General features: G+C 37.5%; 1 protein-coding gene across 4 annotated transcripts in view; it reads left to right on the forward strand.

Moving 5' to 3' along the window:
• Nucleotides 1–19,634, forward strand: part of ATXN10 (ataxin 10) — a 182,852-nt gene that overhangs the window by 41,563 nt on the left and 121,655 nt on the right. For all 4 annotated transcript variants that reach the window (XM_054469822.2, XM_063663095.1, XM_063663097.1 and 1 more), the window contains exons 5-6: nucleotides 1,269–1,427; nucleotides 15,658–15,738. In XM_054469822.2, coding sequence (XP_054325797.1) covers nucleotides 1,269–1,427; nucleotides 15,658–15,738 — 240 coding nt within the window. The remainder of the gene's footprint in view (nucleotides 1–1,268; nucleotides 1,428–15,657; nucleotides 15,739–19,634) is intronic.

Genomic DNA, 19,634 nt, shown 5'->3' on the forward strand with positions numbered 1-19,634 from the left:
CGTTAAGATGGGATAAATTCTAATTCACTTGTAGCTCACGGAATTTCTCAAATTCCTGCAAATAATTAAGAGTTGAAGGTGTATATATATTAATGTTACATATATTAATGATATTTGAGCTTAGGTGGAAGAAGAGAATTATGAAATTCAAGCTACAGAAATAGACATCGCTTATTTTTGAGAATTCATTCCGTTAAAACATTTTGGATACCTAATATCTGCCAGGTTTTGGGATAGATGATTAGAATATGGTGGTAACTTATATATTCGTTATTCCTGAAGATCTCATTCTTTGGTTGGGGAAGTAAAGGAACAGACACATGTTGTGATGTAAGAACTAAGGTAATTAGGGTAAATCCAGGGTGTAATAGAAAAACAAGGGAGAGACTTAAGTGTAGGACAGTCAGAGAAGTCTTAACAGTTTACATGTTGCTTTTAGATGATCTCGTTTGATCGTCATTAAAAACCCTATGAAATAGAGAAGGTTTTGTTATTGTATTTTATTTTTTATACCAGAAAACATATTAAGAGAGGTTTTTTGCCTTCACTCTTTATGCATTTATGGGACAGATATAACCAAATTTGAATTCCAGTTTTGTCAGGTGCTGGCTTTGTGCTATTGGCCAAGTGAAGCTAACAAATTCTTTATCTGAAATATATGAATAATACCTCCTTCAGAAGAGTATTATGAAGTTTAAATGAAAAAAAAAAATCCTGCCATATTGCATAACCCGTGATATAACTGACAATCAATATGGCAGTGACCTTCCCCAGGTCAGCTGGCTGATAGCTAGAGGAGCTAGGAGTTATAGCGAGAGGCTCCTGACTCCAAATTCTACTTCTTGCCCCACTATACCATCTCTTCTATAGGGATCTTGTCCCTGAGGACTATTAAAGCAGTGCCAGCAGTCGCTGAGGTATCATTTTGTACCTGTTGATTTTTTCTTTCTAACAAGAATGAACATTTTAATGTTTTATAAATGTAATCATTTTAACCTTTTTCTCTAATGGTAAGTTATTTGCTTTTTGCCCTCTGAGTTCTATGTCAACTTCAACTTTAATATTTTGGATACTTTTTATTGTGACTAAGTTTATATTTACTATTTTTACAGTAAATAATCTACTTATTTTAAAGTGCTATAATTCTCCCTTAAATCTTCAAAAGTATTAGCATGTAGTGAATTTGCTAATGGTATTACTGTTATTTTTGTGTTTTATTTTATCACGTTACTAAATTGGGCTAACAATCTCATTTCCTTGTTTGGAAGGTCTTGCTTAAATCATCCGGACAAAAAAATTGTTGCCTACTCTTCAATGATTTTGTTTACATCCCTTAATCATGAAAGAATGAAAGAACTGGAGGAAAACCTCAATATTGCAATTGATGTCATAGATGCTTACCAAAAACATCCTGAATCAGAATGGCCGTAAGTGTCTTGTTAGAAATTTGATTGCTTTGGGGCATCCTGACAGATCACTTTCCTTGCAGAGGTTTTAAGTAAAAATTTGGACATTGTGATAATTGAACGATAAGTTAAAACTTAACATGTGTTGACAGAATTAGAAAAGATTTTGAGCAGAGTCTAGAGAACTTGTGAATGAGGTGAATAAAGTGAGGCTTGAGTTGAGCCTTTAAGGACAAAGAGAATTCTTTAAGGTGGTGAGGAGCGGGAAAGACATTCTTGGTGTATGAAAAAACAGTGTGAAATGCCCAGGCACATTTGGAGTGCACAGATCAGACTGTTGTGGCTGCAGTAGCTAGTTCATTAGATCAGAGGTTGGTGCGAGCCTTGTAAGCATCTGTGCAGATGAGATAGTGACTGCCATTCAAATTGCCTCCTGATACATAATGTACTGCCACCCTTCATACATAATGTGTTATTTCTCTGTGATTGCTTTAAGATTTTTCTTTGTCTTTTCAGAGGTTAATTATGGTATTGGCAAAGATTTCTTTGGGTTTACTCTTTTTGGGGTTTCCTCAGCTTCTTGAATCAGTAGATTTATGTTTTTTGCCAAATTGGGGAAGTTAGTTTGGGAAATTTTCGCTGTTATTTGTTTGAATACCTTTTTTCAGGCCCTTGTTCTCTCTCCACTTCTTCTGGGACTCCATGTTTTAGGCGCACACGCAGTCCAAGGCAGGGCCAAGGCTGTGGCTCAACTGATGGGACTGTGAAAATAATACAAGTTACAACAATCTACTTTTAGGTTTAGACAGTTTGTTACTTACATAGACAGAGAAAAGAAGAAGGCAAAGGGGCCAGCTCCTCCTGATCCTTGTCCCAAACACCACAAAGACCTGGATGATTAGGATGTGAATTGTGAGGTGCCCCATTCCTGAGGAGCCCTTCTTGCCTGTTTAAAGAGGCTTTATATGCTAAGAGGGGCAAGGCAGAAAGCTCTGTACTTCATTAGCAGCGAACTCATTAGAACCTGTCTCATGACAGCCTCCCTTAGGAGACAGAAGAACAAAAAGGATACAGCCTCAGAGCCTCAGGCCTCTCCCATCTCGGGTTCTAGAAGGATCACAAGCTATTCAGCAGGCAAGACTCAGATTAGCCGCTGTTCAAGCTCTGGCATGCATGGTATATATGGATACATCCAAGGTCACCAGGGCGCTATGTGGAGCTGTTCCCCTAGACTCTGAAGATACAAGTGTTAGTCTTCTGTTGTTGTTTTGTAAGTCCCTGAGGCTCTGTTCAGTGCTTTTTTGTTTTTTTTTTTCCAGTCCATTTTCTCTCTTTGCCAGTACTGCACTGTCTTGATTACCGTAATTTTATAGTAAATTTTGAAATCAGGAAGTGTGAGTTTTCCAACTTTGTTCTGAAAAGTTTTGTTGTCCTGGGTCCCTTCTGTTTCCATATTAATTTTAGAATCAACTTTTCAATTTGTTAAAAAAAAAAAACAGCTGGAATTTTGATAAGAATTACATGAATCTGTAGACCAACTTGGGGGAATATTGCCATCTTACTTAGATTAAGTGTTCCAATCCATGAATAGAGGATATTCATCTATTTATTTAGACCTTTTAAATTTTCGTCAGTTATGTTTTGTAGTTTTTAGTCTGAGTTTTGGGTGTCGTTAGTTCAATTTATTCTAAGTATTTTATTCTTTTTGATGGTATTGCAAATGGAATTCTTTCATTTTTGGATTGTTCATTGCTAATGAGTAGAAATACAACTGATTTTTATATATTAATCTTGTATCCTGCAATCTTTTTTCCTGAACTTATTTATAGTTTTAGTAGATTTTTTTGTGTATGTGATTCTTAGGATTTTTTCTGTACAGGACCGTGCCATCTGCAAGTAGGTAATACTTTTTTCTTTCCAGTTGGGTTGTGTTTTCTTTCTTTTCCTTGCCTAGTTGCCCTGACTGGAAATTCCAATACAATGTTGAGTAGAATTGGTGAGAGCAGACATATGTGTCTTATTTAAGATCTTAGCAGGGCAGTCTTTCAGTGTGTTGTTGCCTGTGGGGTTTTCTTAGAAGCCCTTGCTCAGGATGATAAACTTTTCTTCTACTTCTACTGATTTTCTTTTACTTGTTGAATGTTTTTATTATGAAAGTCTATTTTATCAAATATATTTTGTGTCTGTTGAGATAATCATATGGCTTTGTCTTTTAATCTATTAATACTTTGTCTAACAGTGATTTTTATACTTTAAATCAACTTTGGATTCCTGAGATAAATCCCACTTGTTCATAGTGTATAATCCTTTTTATATGTTGCTGTATTTGGTTCATATTTTGTTGGGGATTTTTGCATCTATATTCATAAGGCATATTGGTTTGTAGTTTTTTTTCTTTTTGTGATTTCTTTTTCTGATTTTGGTATCAGGTAAATACTGACTTTACAGAATGAGGTTTTGTTTTGTTTTATTTTTGGAAGATTGTAAAGGATTGGCATTCATCTTTAAATATGTGGTAGAATTCACTGGTGAAGCCATCTGGTCTTAGGCTTTTTATCATGGGAAGGGTTTTGGTTGCTAATTCAAACCTGTTACTTGTTACAGGTCTTGGTTTTTTTTTGAGATGGAGTCTCACTCTGTTGCCCAGGCTGGAGTGCAGTGGCACGATCTTGGCTCACTGCAACCTCCGCCTCTTGGGTTCAAGCAATTCTCTGCCTCAGCCTCCTGAATAGCTGGGATTGCAGGTGCCCGTCACCACACCCAGCTAATTTTTTTTGTATTTTTAGTAGAGACGGGGTTTCACCATCTTGACCAGGTTGGTATTGAACTCCTAATCTCATGATCCACCCGCCTCAGCCTCCCAAAGTGCTGGGATTACAGGTGTGAGCCACTGCGCCCGGCCCCTACTTGTTACAGGTCTATTCAGATTGTTATCTTGCTGAGTTGGTTTTGGTAGTTTGTGTCTTTCTAGGAATTTGCCTGTTTGGTCTAGGCCAGGGGTCCTCCAGCCCCCGACCTGTGGACTGGTACCTGTCCATGGCCTGTTAGGAACAGGGCCACGTAGCACAAGATAAGCAGCAGGCAAGCAAGCATTCCTGCCTGAGCTCCACTTCTTGTCAGATCGTCAGCCACATTCGATTCTCTTAGGAGCGCAAACCCTATTGTGAACTGCACATGCGAGGAGGGATCTAGGTCTCACTCTCCTTATGAGAATCTATTACAACTAATGCCTGATGATCTGAGGTAGAACAGTTTCATCCTGAAACTGTCCCCCCACCCCTGTCTATGGAAAAATTGTCTTTCATGAAACCAGTCCCTGTTGCCAAAAAGGTTGGGGACCACTGGTCTAGGCTGTCTAATTTGTTGGCACAAATTGTTCATAGTAGTAGTAGACCCTTAGAACTTTTTTATTTATGTAAGATTGGTAGGAATGTCACCTCTTCATTCCTGATTTTAGTAATTTGAGTCTTCTCTTTTTTCTTGTTCACTATAGCTAAGGGTTTGTTAGAGTTTTTGCTCTTTTCAGAGAACCAACTTGGTTTTGTTGATTTTCTTTACTGTTATTCTCTATTTCATTTCTTTTTGCTGTAATCTTTATTATATTCTTTCTTCTGCTTGCTTTGGGTTTGGTTTGCTCTTCTTTTTCTAGTTTCTCAAGATGGAAGGTTAAGTTACTGATATGAGATCTTCTGTCTTTTTTATATAGGCATTTACATCTACAAATTTCCTGGTAGAAACTGCTTTAGCATCCCATAATTTAGTATTCTGTAAATTTTGGTGTTTGTGCTTTTATTTTCATTTATTTCAAATTATAGTCTAATTTCCCTTGTGACCTATTGGTTATTTGGAAGTTTGTTGTTTAATTTCCACATATTTGTTTATTTTCTAAATTTCCTTTTGTTATGGTTTTCTAATTTTATTCCATGTGGCCAGAGAACCCACTTTATATGATTTCATTTGTTTTGACATTACCTAGGCTTCTTTTATGGCCTGACATATGGTCTGTCATAGAGAATGTTCCATGTACACTTGAATAGAATGTGTATGCTGCTGGTTTTGGTGGCATGTTCTGTAGATATCTATTAGGTCTGGTTGGCTAGATGGTTGATAGTGTTGTTTAAATCTTCTATTTCCTTGCTGATCTTCTGTTCTAGTTCTTTTCATTATTGAAAGTGAATTATTGTCCATTTTTTCCTTCAGTTCTGTCAGTTTTTGCTTCCCTTATTTTCACGCTCTGTTAAGTACACACACACACGTTTATATTTATGATTGTTATACCTTCTTGATGCATTGACCCTTTCTCATTATAAAATTTATCGCAAATTTTGTTGTTTATGTTTTAATAATATCCCGTTTTTTAAAAAATCTATTTTTACGTATGTTTTGCACATAGTAGTCAGTGTGTGATTAGGCCACAGATTTTCTCCAGGGAGTAAGCCTTGAGCCACCTGTAAGCCCACTTGCATTCACAGGTGAGGTATGAGCTTTTTCAATTTTGGCTTCTTTCAGTATAATCTTTTATCATTCTGTTGAAATTATACCTAATTTTGAAATTATTTCTTTTTCTGAATATTCATTTGTATTTCAATTAAGATTTACAAACAAACAGAAGTTGGTACATACAATGATGTGTTTAACTTAGAAAACTTCCCTTTGTATGCAAATGTAACATGACAGGATCAATCATTAGAGTCAACTTACTTAGAGAAATTTTCTGTAGCTGAGTTCTGTTTTATTTGTTGAGTACGTTAGGTCTGTATTTTAATCATCTGCAGTTTTTTTTTTAGCAGCTTGGAATAAAGGGCAAAAGGTCATAAAGGGCAAAATATAAAATCTGTTAATATAATACAATATAATATAATATAAAATATAAATAGCTCAAGTTAAAGGTATTAGAGACCACTAGAAGGAATTCAGAAAGGAACAAAGGATGGATCTAGTAGTGGTTAAATGATCACTTCTGCAGTCCAGGTGCGGAATACTTTGATTTGTGTGAGAGGAACTCTACATTTGGTAACAAACGATGAGATCACAAAATATCCAGAAGCTTCCGACAAAATTGTTTTTGCTGTTAAAAATAAACTCATCCCTGGAAATTGGAGAAAACCCACTTTCTGCCTTTTTTCTCCCCTACATTTTAGGAGATAGGTGGCAAATAATACAAAACTACATGGTCTTAGAATTCATGGTTTCATTATGTTTTCTTTTCTTCCTTTGCTTGTTTCTTAGAAAAGGGCAAATGTGATTGCAATAACTTTGGGTTTTTTTATTTGAGTATACTAGAGATATAGGAAAGTGTAGGCGAGAAAGTCTTTGGCACTACTTGGTTTGAATTATTGGGATAGTGTCTTTCTAAAAATGTCTGTTCTTTTGTTTGTAGGTGTGAAAGATGTTTTCATGCTCTTAGATAACCCTAGATGAATCCAGGGATTCTATTTTGAGTTCATCTAAATCTGAAAGTCCAGTAAATGTGCACTGGTAGGTTAGGTCAGTCAGTGCAGAATTACACAGTAGAGGAAGAGGTAGGACTGCCTTGTGCTGATCCTGTGATGTGTTGGTTGTTTTGTCTGTGTGATCTCATTTTCACATTGCTGCCATCCTGTGAATTGTGTTTTGCTGCTATGTACATATGAAAGTTAAGCAGAGTAAACCAGCCTGACCAAGGTCACACAACTAGCATATAGCAGAGGCAGGATTGCTAGTGATGCCAGACTCGAGGGCCTATCCCATTTTTATTAATACCATGTCATGTGTTATGAAAATTACCAATTTTCAGAGAGGAGGTCTGCATTTCAAAGGTGAGGCGTGAACTCTTTCAGTTTTAGCCTCTTTTGGTATAAACTTTTTCTTTTTGAGACAGAGTCTCACTCTGTTGCCCAGGCTGGAGTGCAGTGGTGTGAGCTTGACTCACTGCAACCTCTGCCTCCCGGGTTCAAGTGATTCTCCCATCTTGGCCCCCTGGGTAGCCAGGACTACAGGCGTGCGCCACCACGCCTGGCTAATTTTTTGTATTTTTAGTAGAGGCGGGGTTTCATCATGTCAGCCAGCCTGGTCTTGAACTCCTGACCTCAGGTGATCTCCCCGTCTGTCTCCCAAAGTGCTGGGATTACAGGCATGAGCCACCGTGCCCGGCCTAAACTTTTATTAATCCATTGAACTTTTACCCAGTTTCACTACAAAAATGAAGTTATAACTGGGAGCAGTGCATTCTTTTTTGTTAATATTTGGGTTATCTAGTTGATTTATTTTGTATTCTGTAGAGATGTGTCTTGCCTTATGCATGTACATTTTATTATCAGCTTAAGTGTAACAATATTAGGAAGATAAACATAATTGTCCATCCTCTTGTAGTCTGAATCTGTTGCCCCTCTTCTGTTCGCTCACAACAGCCATGCATTCCACTTTCATGGCACTTAGCGCATTTAATTGTCCACTAGACTGTGAGCTCCCTGTAAGGCAGGATTTAGTGTTGTTTGTTATTGGATCCTTAACAAGATAATATCTGGCATGTGATAAGCATTATTTTAGTCATGATTCTTCTGAATCTAAGTGACTGAAGTCCACTTCAGATGGTTTATGCACATAAAGGAATTTATTGGCTTATGCAACTGAAAAATTCCAGGGTCATTGGGTGAAGGCACGGTGAATCCAGGGCTGAAAGATGTCATCAGTATCTGTCTCATCTTTGTCTCATTTTTCTCCTGTGCTGGCTTTGTTGTAAGGCACATTTCCTGCTTCCTGTGTTGGCTCCTGTTCTTGCCTGCTCAGGGTTGGCATGGCCCACGGCTGGTCCTCAGACCACTCTTCTCCATTATTGCTCATTCTCTGGGTGACCTCATCTCATACCACAGCTTTAAATACCTCTTCTAAATTGATGATTTCCACATTTATGTTTCTGTCCTTGTCCTCTTGCTGAAGCTCCAGATTTACATATACAGCTTCCTATTATGTGCTTCTAATTGGCATCTGAAATGTATGAAGGCTGCATCCAAACTTTTGATTTCCCCCACGCATAACACCTCCTGTTACTCTACCAATGTTTATCATTCAGTGACTGGTACCACCATTTACTCATTTGCTGAGGCCTGGAATCTGATTCCTGATTTTCTTTCACTCTCACCCACTTATACTCATCAGCCCTATCTTCAAAATGTGTTCCACATTCACCTACTTCACACCTCCTCTGCCATAGACATCTTTCATTGCTACTGCCAGAACTTTCTTACTCATCTTTCTGTCTCTCCTTTTGCCCTCTGAATCATCACACAGTGGCCAGAGTGACCTTTTAAAAATTACTGTAGCTCTTGTCACTCCTTGCTTAAATAAACCGTTCAGTGCCTTCTTATTGCAACCTAGAAGCAAATCCAAAGTACTTGTCATGTCCTGGCGTCTGACTGACCACCTCATCTTATTTCTTACTACTTTTAGTCCTGCTCATTAGTTCCATCTGGTCTTACTGTTTTTCTTTGAATACTCCAAGTTTGTTCTGTCCTGAAGCTTTACACCCGCTGTCTTTCTGCTTGGAACCTTCCTTTAGATCTTTGCATGGCTAGCTTTTTTAGGTCTCTGTTCAAATATCTATCATTTTGACTGAGAGACCTTCCTAGCACTTTATGTTCAGTAGTGTTTCCTCTAAACCCGTATCGCTTTACTCTATTTTATTCATTTGTTTAATAGCACTTACCACTATTGAACATTATACAAATCTTATTTGCTTTCTTGTTTATTGTTGGTTGCTAGAATGTAGGACTAGCTCCATAAGGCCCTGGAGTTTGTCCTGGTCATCATTCTATCCAAATCACCTAGAACATGTGTTGACAAACTATGACCCATGGTCTGAATCCAGCCCACTGCTTCTTTCTATAAATAAAGTTTTATTGGAACACAGCCAAGCTTGTTTATATATTGTCTACGGCTGCTTTCATGCAACAGTGGCAGAGTTGAGTAGTTGTGACAGAGACCATTTGGCCTGCAAAGCTTAAAATATTTACTATCTGGCTCTTTATGGAAAAGTTTGCCAACCCCATCCATTGAAGGGTTTTTGGTAGTAGTATTTGTTGAATAAGTCTAGTGATTGGTGGCATTGTTGTCCTTCAGTCACTTCAGGCTTATCTGGTTCTCCTGAACAGATAAGATATCCACAAGATAGATATCCACAAGAACTGTCAGTGTTTGGCAAATGCATGTCCTTTTCATTATCTGCTTTTGCTTCAGGAGGTAAATATAGTTTAATTTCTTTGATTTTTGTTGGAGTTGAATTCTGATACATTATTACTGGAAACAGGAGAAGCAGAATACCTTGATACTGAAGGGTAGACAGCGTAGCCAGTGTCACTCTGCCAGTGAGTGTTGGACTGAGACTCAAACTCAGCTCTTTGTGAGACCAAAATTTGTGCTCTTAATCTTTACACCCACTGCCCCCTTAGAGGACGACATTAAAGGAAGGGTGGCTGGGATGTGCATGTGTGTAATACGTTTCCCCCAGTGCCTGGCATATGTAGATTCAGGAAATCTATTTATATGTTTTTCAGATTATAACTCATTTTCTTCTAGTAGAGGAAGCATCGCCATTGAATCAGTGGACTGATATTTTTCTAATTTAATGCTACTCACGTTTAATCCATTGGAAATGTTATTTAACTCTTTTAACAGGAGAAGGGAGGTTGTTTTCTAGACCAGCTTTGTAAGCTTTGTCCAAATTGCTGTGTTAAGCAGCCGTGGGTTAGATTTCCCAGATCTCACAACAAAGGAGAGTGGCATTTATTTTCCATAGCACATTTAAATCAAAATTTGTTCATGAGGTATAAAAACATTTTCTAGGTTTTTGAACTGATTGAAATCTATTTTACTCATATTGTGAGTATAGTGTCGCCATTGTATGCATGTATGGATATGGATAATAGATGACCTTCATTAAAAAAAAAATTTCCCTGAAACCCCCCGCCTTTAGGACTGTCTCTGTTTACCAGTGAGGAGTTTGCCTTTCATTGTCTGTTGGCATGTGCTCCTCGATGCCCACACAGTGACCTTTACTACCTTCTATTTTGTATATCAGTATTGTAATGCAGATGCTGATTCATCTGCCTGCAACTGTTCACGTACTTTAAAATCAATAATAAATGAGAAAGATTGAGAGAAGGAAAAAGATGAGAAGAGAAACCTTCATGCATTTTGTTTTTTAGCAAGTGTGGAAAATGATATAAAGTGTAGTTAGTGCTTTGACATCAACAATGTGATTTGTGAATGTTAGCTTTTCTGTGATGACATTTAAATGATGAATTTCAAGATTAAACTGAGGAGTTCCTTAGGAGAACTTAGCTGAGTTCTCCTACGTGACCGTTCCTCGTCCTTAAAGCCCGAGGAGCCAGGTTCATCTGAATGGTGCTTCCACCAAGATACAGAAATACTGTCACTCTTTAGCTGAATGGTTATTAAGTAGAAATAAGTGTGAGCTTTCTTTGCCTGTATATATTGCTTACATTACGTACTGAATTATTTGATAGACAATATGTGGTTCAGATATCAAAATGCATAGTTTACCCCCAGCCATCTACCTAGTTCTTCCAGCCACATCCCCTACTTCTCCCCACACTGTTGGGCTTTTTGCTTTTTTCACTAAATAGTACATTTCTGAGATCTTCCCATATTCCTATATAAAGACTTTCCTCAATTAAAGATCTTTCATTGTATGAATATACCAGGATTTATTTCATCAGTCTCTTCTCTATGGGCATTCTGATTGTTTCCATTTTTTCACGACTAGAAGCTACTGCCATGAATAGCCTTGGTTGCACATGTCATATTGCATGTGGACAAGTATGATTGTAGAATAAATTCATAAGTGCAATTCTGGGTCAAAAGGAACGTGCTGTTATAATTTTGACAAACACTTCAGGTTGTCGTTCATCGCTGTTGTGCCAGTGTCAACTCCCCTGTCCCACATCATTGCTAACAGTGTTAGCAAGATTTGGATTTGCCAGTTCTGCCAAGGTGTAAACCGGCCTTCTTGCAGAGTTTTATTTTGTATTTTTCTTATGAGTTGGAGAACCTTTTTTTTCTTTTATGTGTATTCTAATTTTCTTTACCTATTTTTCTATTGGGGTATTGATCTTTATCAGAGTATAGGAGTATTTTCTAGATTAGGGATATCACCCGTCGTATAAAATAAAATACATATATTTTTCTGTTTTTGTATTTTGACTTTGTTCGTGGTATTTTATTTTTTATTTTTTTGAGACAGAGTCTCTGTCACTCAGGCTGGAGTGCAGTGGTGCAATCATGGCTCACTGCAGCCTTAATCTCCCAGGCTCAAGTGATCTTCCCTCCTCAGCCCACTAAGAAGCTGGGATCGCTGGTGCATACCACCACACCTGGCTGATTAATTTTTTATTTTGTAGGGATGGGGTCTCGCTATGTTGCCCAGGCTGGTCTTGAAGTCCTGGCCTTAAGCAGTCCTTCCACCTTGGCCTCCCAAAGTGCTGGGAATATAGGCGTGAGCCACTGTGTCCAGCCCTATGGTACTTTTTTATGTAAAAGTTTTTGATTTTTTTTAGTAGATGAATTTATCAGTCTTTTAAAAAAATGTGTTCTGTAGTTTTGATAATAGCTATAAAGGCCTTTCCTCTACCAAGGCTTTCTTCTAGTATATCATTTCAATTTTGTTATTTAAGTATTTGATTTACTTGGAATTTATGTTGGTTTAAAGGTTGCAGTGTGGATTCACTCTCATTTTTGTTTCAGATGATGCTGGTGGTCCCAGCAACAGAGCACTGTCATGGCTGAGACCTGTCTTCCCTTTTCCTCCGTCCTTGCCCTAATCCCTATACCCTTACTGCTCCATCCATGGACAACTTTTTTACTTCAACTTTTGCTGCCTAACCACACATTCCAGCATGCAGAACTTAGTCCTTCCTTTATGATGTCTCAGTTCTACTATTTTAAGTCCTTCAGGATTTTATAAACATATTGATCAAATCACATTTATTGAACATTTATTAGGAGTTTTTTGGTTTTTCAAGAAGAAAATTTCCAAAGCGAAGCAGACCCAGTCTGTTGCCTACTGTTTAAAAACTGTTTATATATATTGTCTGGTTTTATGTTGTTTAAGGTAGGGGGTAAATTGTTATTCCATTATGCCCAGAAGCAGAAGCGATAGTTGGAGATTTTAACACCTGATTTTCAGCCATGGGCAGAACTCATAGACAAATATCAGTACAGACTGATGTTTCATACATTATATAAACATGATGATGTGGATCAAGCTTGTCCAACCTGCAGGCCGCATGCGGGCCAGGATCGCTTTGAATGCTGCCCAACACAAATTTGTGAACTTTCTTATAACATGAGTTGTTTTTCTTATTTGCTGCTGTTGTTATTGTTGTTGCTGTTAAGCTCATCAGCTATTGTTAGTGTATTTTATCTGTGCCCCAAGACAATTCTTCTTCTTCCAGTGTGGCCCAGGGAAGCCAAAAGACTGGACACCCCGATACAGATGATCTCGATCTCGGTAGTACTGTCGTAGGTAGTCACCTTCACCGGAGTGATATTTATAGACCTTCCCTTAGCACTTCCAAACTCCACTTTCCTTTCACCTGCATGTATCATGTTCACTAAGGTAGACCATAGGCCGCCCTGTAGAAAAGTTTCAGTAACTGTTTAAGCACATTCTCTTACTCATAAGGTGATTTCTAGAAAAATTCTCAACTTTTGGAAATTAACACATCTGAATGATTTGTCAAAAAAGAAATCACAGGCAAATTAGAAAATATTTTGAACTGAAGTATCAAGTTTTGTGGGATAAAGCAAAAGCAGCCAAGTGTGGTGGCTCATGCCTGTAATCCCAGCACTTTGGGAGCCTGAGAAGGGAGGATAGCTTGAGGCCAGGAGTTCAAGACCAGCCAGGGCAACATAGTAAGACACTGTCTCTGCCAAAAAAATAAAAATAAAAAAAGCTGCGTATGGTGGCACATGCGTGTAGTTCTATCTACTTGAGAGACTGAGATGGGAAAATTATTCGAACCTAGAAGTTTGAGGGTGCAGTGAGCTATGAACACACAACTGCACTCCAGCTAGGTGACAGAGCGAGACCCCGTGTCTTAAAAAGACAGCAAAAACGAAAGCGGTGCTTAGAGGAGAGTTTATTGCTTTGAATGCTTCCTTTTTTTTTTTTTTTTTTTTTTTTTTTTGGAGATAGAGTTTTGCTCTGTCGCCTATGCTGGAGTGCATGGAGTGTGGTGGCATGATCTTGGCTCACTGCAACCTCTGTCTCCTGCGTTCAAGTGATTCTCATACCTCAGCCTCCTGAGTAGTTGGGATTACAGGCATGCACCACCACATCCAACTATTTTTTTGTGTGTTTTTGGTAGAGATGGGGTTTCACTAGGCTATGTTGGCCAGGCTGGTCTCAAACTCTTGGCCTCAAGTAATCCACCCACCTCAGTCTCCCAAGTGCTGGGATTATAAGGTGTGAGCCACGGCCTTGAATGTTTCCATTAATAAAGAAAGGTCTGAAATCAGTGACCCACAGTTCTACTTTAAGAGGATAGGAAAAGAAGAGCATAGTAAGTCCTGAGTAAGTAAGAAAGAAAGAAATAAAAGATGACAGAAATCAATGAAACATAAGACAAAAACAATAGAAAAAATTCACAAAGGTAAAAGTTGATCTTTGACTAACAAAATTGATCAAGAAAAAAGAGAGAGAGCACTAATTACCAACACTATGAAAGAATGTGTAGTTATCACATCAGTCTTCAATAAACTCAAACCTTGGTTGAGGCAACTTTCTTCACCTGAGATACTCTGAAGACCCACACTTTTGGGTCCTGACTTCCTTTTGAAGCTCTAATAGTATTTTGTTGCTTGTAGTTCCCCAAACACACTGTTGTTCTTTCCTTCTTGCTGTTTTTCTAAGTCCTTTTTTTCCCCTTCTAATTTAAATGCTGTCTTCTTTTCCTTCTTCTAGGGATTGGCAAAATACCTCCTCTAGCCTGTTTGATCTTCTTGCCCCCTGTCTATCACCCCTCTTGCCCCCAGCCTATTGGTTAGATACATTTGTTTCTATTATATAATCCTTAATGTGTATCTGTCAGCACTTAACATGTTCTTCTGTAAATTATCTGTCTAAATATGGGTCTTTATTGTTTGGAGAATATATTTGGAAATATGGCTTGTGACTTGGAATATTGCGTTTTTGCTATTCTTATGGGAAAACGCTTTAAATTCTAAGTACCTGAATTATGAATGAGCTTTAAGATCTCAATTAGTTTGTGTATCCATCTGGGAATGCATAGATTTCTATTGACCTGCCCAGATTGATAGGAATACTGTTTGAGAATTTCAAATATTATCCATTATTTTTAGGAATATTTTACATCAGAGTGTTGATTAGCTATTTTAAATGCTGTAGAGGAAATAGAATATGTATTTGGATTTCACTTTTATGTGAAGTGACAGTGTATTGTAGTAGTTAATATGCTTCATTTGGTTATCAGACTGAATATAGTTTTATTGTATTATTGTATTGTTAAGTGATTAAACTATGTGTCAATATATTTAATGCTTACAGTCAATTTTTATTACTATAACCTGGTTATAAACAGTATATTCCTTAGTTCTTAAGTCTTTTCCTCAGATGCCCTCTGGTAAATATAATTCATAATTAATTAATAATACTGTTGAATCTTTTTAGTTGTCACAGGGGTACTTTGAAGAACTATGCCTATAATCTTTGCCTTGGGGTTTCCATAAGTTGATCTCTTAAGTTTAGATGAGTGCATTGCTTGACAATGAGGATATTTTCTTGGTAACTTGAGAATTCTTAAAGAGTGAATAATCAAGCCAGTAATGGAAGTGTGACAAGTCTTTCTCTGGTTCATTATAGCAGTTAGCTTCTGACTAAACCAATTTAATATGTTTTTTGTTTATACCTGATCTTGTTGCTAAATGAAGAATTTTTCTTTCTCAACTTAGGTAAAAGCTATAGTAGCCCTGTCTTCCTATTGAATCAATTTAAATTATTTCAATAAAGCTTTCAGAAGTAAAATTGGAGAAAAATATTTTTATGATTTTTTTCCTTTTAGCTGCTAATAGATTAATAGTATGTGAACCTTTTAAAACATTTAAGATTACAGCAAATCAAAAATTCACTGAAAAGAAATGCTTTTGTGTGTAAGTGGTGCCTATAAAGTAGATAAGGGCATGTCTCTTTTACTATGTTTCAAGTAACCAAACTTTCCTCCCCTTTTTTCCCTAGGTTCTTGATTATTACAGACCTCTTTCTGAAAAGCCCGGAATTGGTACAAGCCATGTTTCCCAAACTGAACAATCAAGAAAGGTAACTCCCCAACCAGTGTGGTTTTGAGTATTTAGCATTCCATATAGGGTATTCGATGCACGTGACTGAAAAGCTGTGTGGTTTCTGAGTTGGCACAGAATCTCTAAATACATGTTTCTGTGTTGGTAATGGTTTTAAATTGGTTGGTTAACGTTACAGCTTAGCCGTAATAGGCAGTGATTTATGGAGGGTAGCAGGATCCAGGTTGGTGCCATTATTCAGTAAATGCGTATTAAGAAAAACATTAAGAACAAAATATTATGCATGTGCCTGGATTTTAGAATAGTAATTTATGTAGCCGTGTATTACAGTTGAATATCTGAGGTGTACTCATTTGTTTAGGTCATGGGTGTTATTATTTGTGATACACTCTGCTAGGTTTATAGGTTTCTGATGGATAATTCGGACTAAAATAAAATTGACACCCATCCACAATGTCACAGTTACTGTAGTAGGAAAAACAGTGACCTAGGAGTTCTAAGACACTGGCCCTGTGCTTTGCTATGATTATAGTTCTTTATGTGACCTTGCTGGGATTCAGTTTCGTGTGTGTGTGTATTTTTTTTTTTTTCCTAAACCTCTATGGTAAGGTACAAGGGATTCAGTTTCTTGACCTGTAAATTAAGGAGATTGAATAAATAATTTGCAGTACACTTTTCATTTCAATAGAACATATTTTTCCTAACCTTATTAGAAATGTTGCCTTAGGAAAATAACAAAATATATTCAGAAACTACAGATCTAATGATGAAAATCTCTTAAAGTTGTTAATCTTTTGATTGTAGTCATGAGTTTTAGTGGTTTTAGACTTTTTACTTTGTATTTAGGTTTCAGTAGTTAAGCTTTGTGTACTTCTTGTAGTCTTATTAATTAGATCATTTTTCTTCTTTAATATCTTTAACAAACAGGAAAAGCTTATGCTTTTAAAGTCATGTGAAATACCAGGTTTGTAAGTCCAATTCCAGTGCTCCTTTCCCTATATGTATACCCCCATTACAGATAGAGAAGTATTTGTAGTTTTTTGACCTAAAAGAAATAATACGATATACAGTGCTAAAAATTAGTATTTTTTTTTTTTTTGCAGTAAGGAACACCTGAATACAAGAAGAATGTACAGTTTAATTGTATTTTAATATTCAAGCTGATATTTTCCATAGTCTATCAAAATTATCTATTTTTAAATGATTTATTACATAACTACATGAGGATGGTAGACTAAAAATGTTCTATTTTTATTGATAAAGTTGTATCAGGTTCATTCAAGGTTCTGCTCAGTTGTCACCTCCTCTTGCCCCTGCTTTATTTTTCTTCTGGAGGAGATGAGCTGTCATTTCATCACATCATTCATTCATCGTGTCATGTCACATACCTGCTTGTTATTGTAGCACATTTCCATTAGATTGTTGGCACCCTGAGGGCAAGGATTCATCCCTTCTTATTCTTCATTCCATATTTCCAGTCAGTGGTTGGCACATAGCAGGTGCTCAAAAAGAAAAAAAAAATAGTTTTTCAGTGGAAGCATGAGTGAATGAATGAATATTCTTACTCAGTAAAGTGTTCCTCTAGTATATTGATTAATGTAATATTATCTACTAAGTTGGAAACCTCAAGGTTATATACTCAGCTTCTCCACTTTACCTTTTCAGTTCATACTGGTCAGTAAACCTTATCAGTTATACTATCCCAAGGTCTTATGTATTTATTATCTTTTTTTGTCACAGCCCTAGTTTACCCTATGGAATCTTTGACTAGATTTTGACAATAGCCTTTGTCAAAAAATTGTGGTAAATCACACATAATATAAAGTTTACTATCATAAACTTTTTTTTTTTTTTTTTTTTTGGAAAAGGTATAAGACAGGGTCTTGCTGTGTGTTGCCCAGGCTGGAGTGCAGTGGCTGCTCGCAAGTGTGATCGTAGTGCACTACAGCCTCAAACTCCTGGCCTCAAACGATCCTCCCACCTCAGCCTCCCCAGTAGCTGGGAGTACAGGTGTGGGTCACCATGCCAAACTACCATTGTAACCATTTTTTAATGTACAGTTCAGTGGTGTGAAGTATGTTCACATTGTTGTGCAGCCAACCTCTGGAACTTTTTCATCTTGTATATCAGAAACTCTGTACCCATTAACAATAAACTACAATGAGGTACCACTTGATACCCATTAGGATGGCTACTATCAACAAACTGAAAAGAAGAAGTTTGGACAAGGATATGGAGACATTGGAACCCTTGTGCACTGTTTATTTCCCACTGGTGGGAATGTAAATGGTGCATCTACTCTCTTAATCTGTTTGCTGCTGCCATAACAGAGTACTGGAGAGTGGGTAATTTATAAAGAAAAGAAATTTATTTCTAACAGTCTGAGGCTGGGAAGTCCAAGAACATGGCACTGGCATTTGGTGAGGGCTCTCTTGCTGTGTTATCCCATGGTGCGAGGTGAGAGGGCAAGTGAGTGCATGTGAACATTACAGAGACACAGTCCCTGCCCTCACTGTGAGGGTAATAACCATGTGTTGTTATGTGCAAGAATGACAGTGCTGTGTAAATTCTTAAGCTTTTTTCTTGTGCTAGTTCTTTTCATTGTTGTCAAAATTAGTTGACTTCTTCACCCAGAGGCTGGTAGTCTATTCATGCAGGTTACTTGGTGGGGAAATTTTGGATATAGACTCATCATCAATTCGCATAGCATGATTCAGCAAAAATGAGAGCCTATATTTACATACTTGTCTGGTCTCCTTTCCAGGTGAATTGGAGTGAGTATTAACAAATTGGACTAGCTGCTCGTGGTAAATAGCTTGTGTAGTTTTCAGGTTTATAATCTCTGTATACAGCATAGTAGTTAAGGACAGATGCTAGTGCTGCCACTTACTACTTTGGATAGGTTTATGAGAATAATAGTACCTACCCCATGAAATTGTTATGATAACTGATTGAAATATGTATAAAACTCTCCGTGCCTGGCATGTAATGGTCACCCCCATAAACGTGTTGCAGGGAGGAAGATAATTGACTTTGGCATCAGAAAGAGTTCAAATACCACCTCAGTACCTCTGTAACCCAGGACAAATACCTTAATCTATAATGTGAGCTATTGCTATTTCTGCTTCCATGCTATTACTACTATTACTGCAACTACAAGTCTAACAACTGCTACTACTATGCTGATGACCTTGCCGTTTTCTCCAGGTAGCATCACTGTTATGTATAGAAGGCACCATGTAGCCCTTATCATTTAATCCTCACAAACTCTGTGAAATAGGTATTATTCTTGACATTTTCCAGATTGGAGTTCTGAGGCCTGTAGTTCCAGCTACTGGGGAGGCTAAGCCAGGAGAATCACTTTAACTCGGGAGGTGGAGGTTGCAGTGTGCCAAGATTGCTTCACTGTACTCCAGCCTGGGCAACAGAGCGAGACTCTGTCACATGAAAAACAAACAAACAAAAAAAAGCAGGAATCATAATTTTAAGGCAGACTATGTAAGTACCGTATTTAATCAGGGGAGAATTAGAAATAGAATGCTAATGACAGCCAGTGATTGAGAGACAAAATTATGGCAGCATGGCTCTGCTTGGAGGGGTGTGTCTGGTGAACTCAGAGCAGCCTGAGTGATGATTTCTGGGTTAAGGGAGCACGACTTTCACACCAATGTGTAATAATTCTAGACAGCTGTAGCCTGTAACCCCTTTAGCTGGGTCTTTCCTACTTTTGCATCCTTCACACAACAGTGAATAAGTCAATGAGTAACTAGCATTTGTTAGACCACTTGTATTCTTTTATATTTTCAAGGAAGAGATAGAGGGTTGGGTGGAGTATCCGGTAGGGAGACCCGTATACCAGACTAAAGAGCTTTTAGACTCATTCCTTAACAGTGGGAACCATTAGAAGGTTTAAAT

Source organism: Pongo pygmaeus, chromosome 23 (genome assembly GCF_028885625.2).
Source record: "Pongo pygmaeus isolate AG05252 chromosome 23, NHGRI_mPonPyg2-v2.0_pri, whole genome shotgun sequence".
In the NCBI taxonomy this organism is placed as follows: domain Eukaryota; kingdom Metazoa; phylum Chordata; class Mammalia; order Primates; family Hominidae; genus Pongo; species Pongo pygmaeus.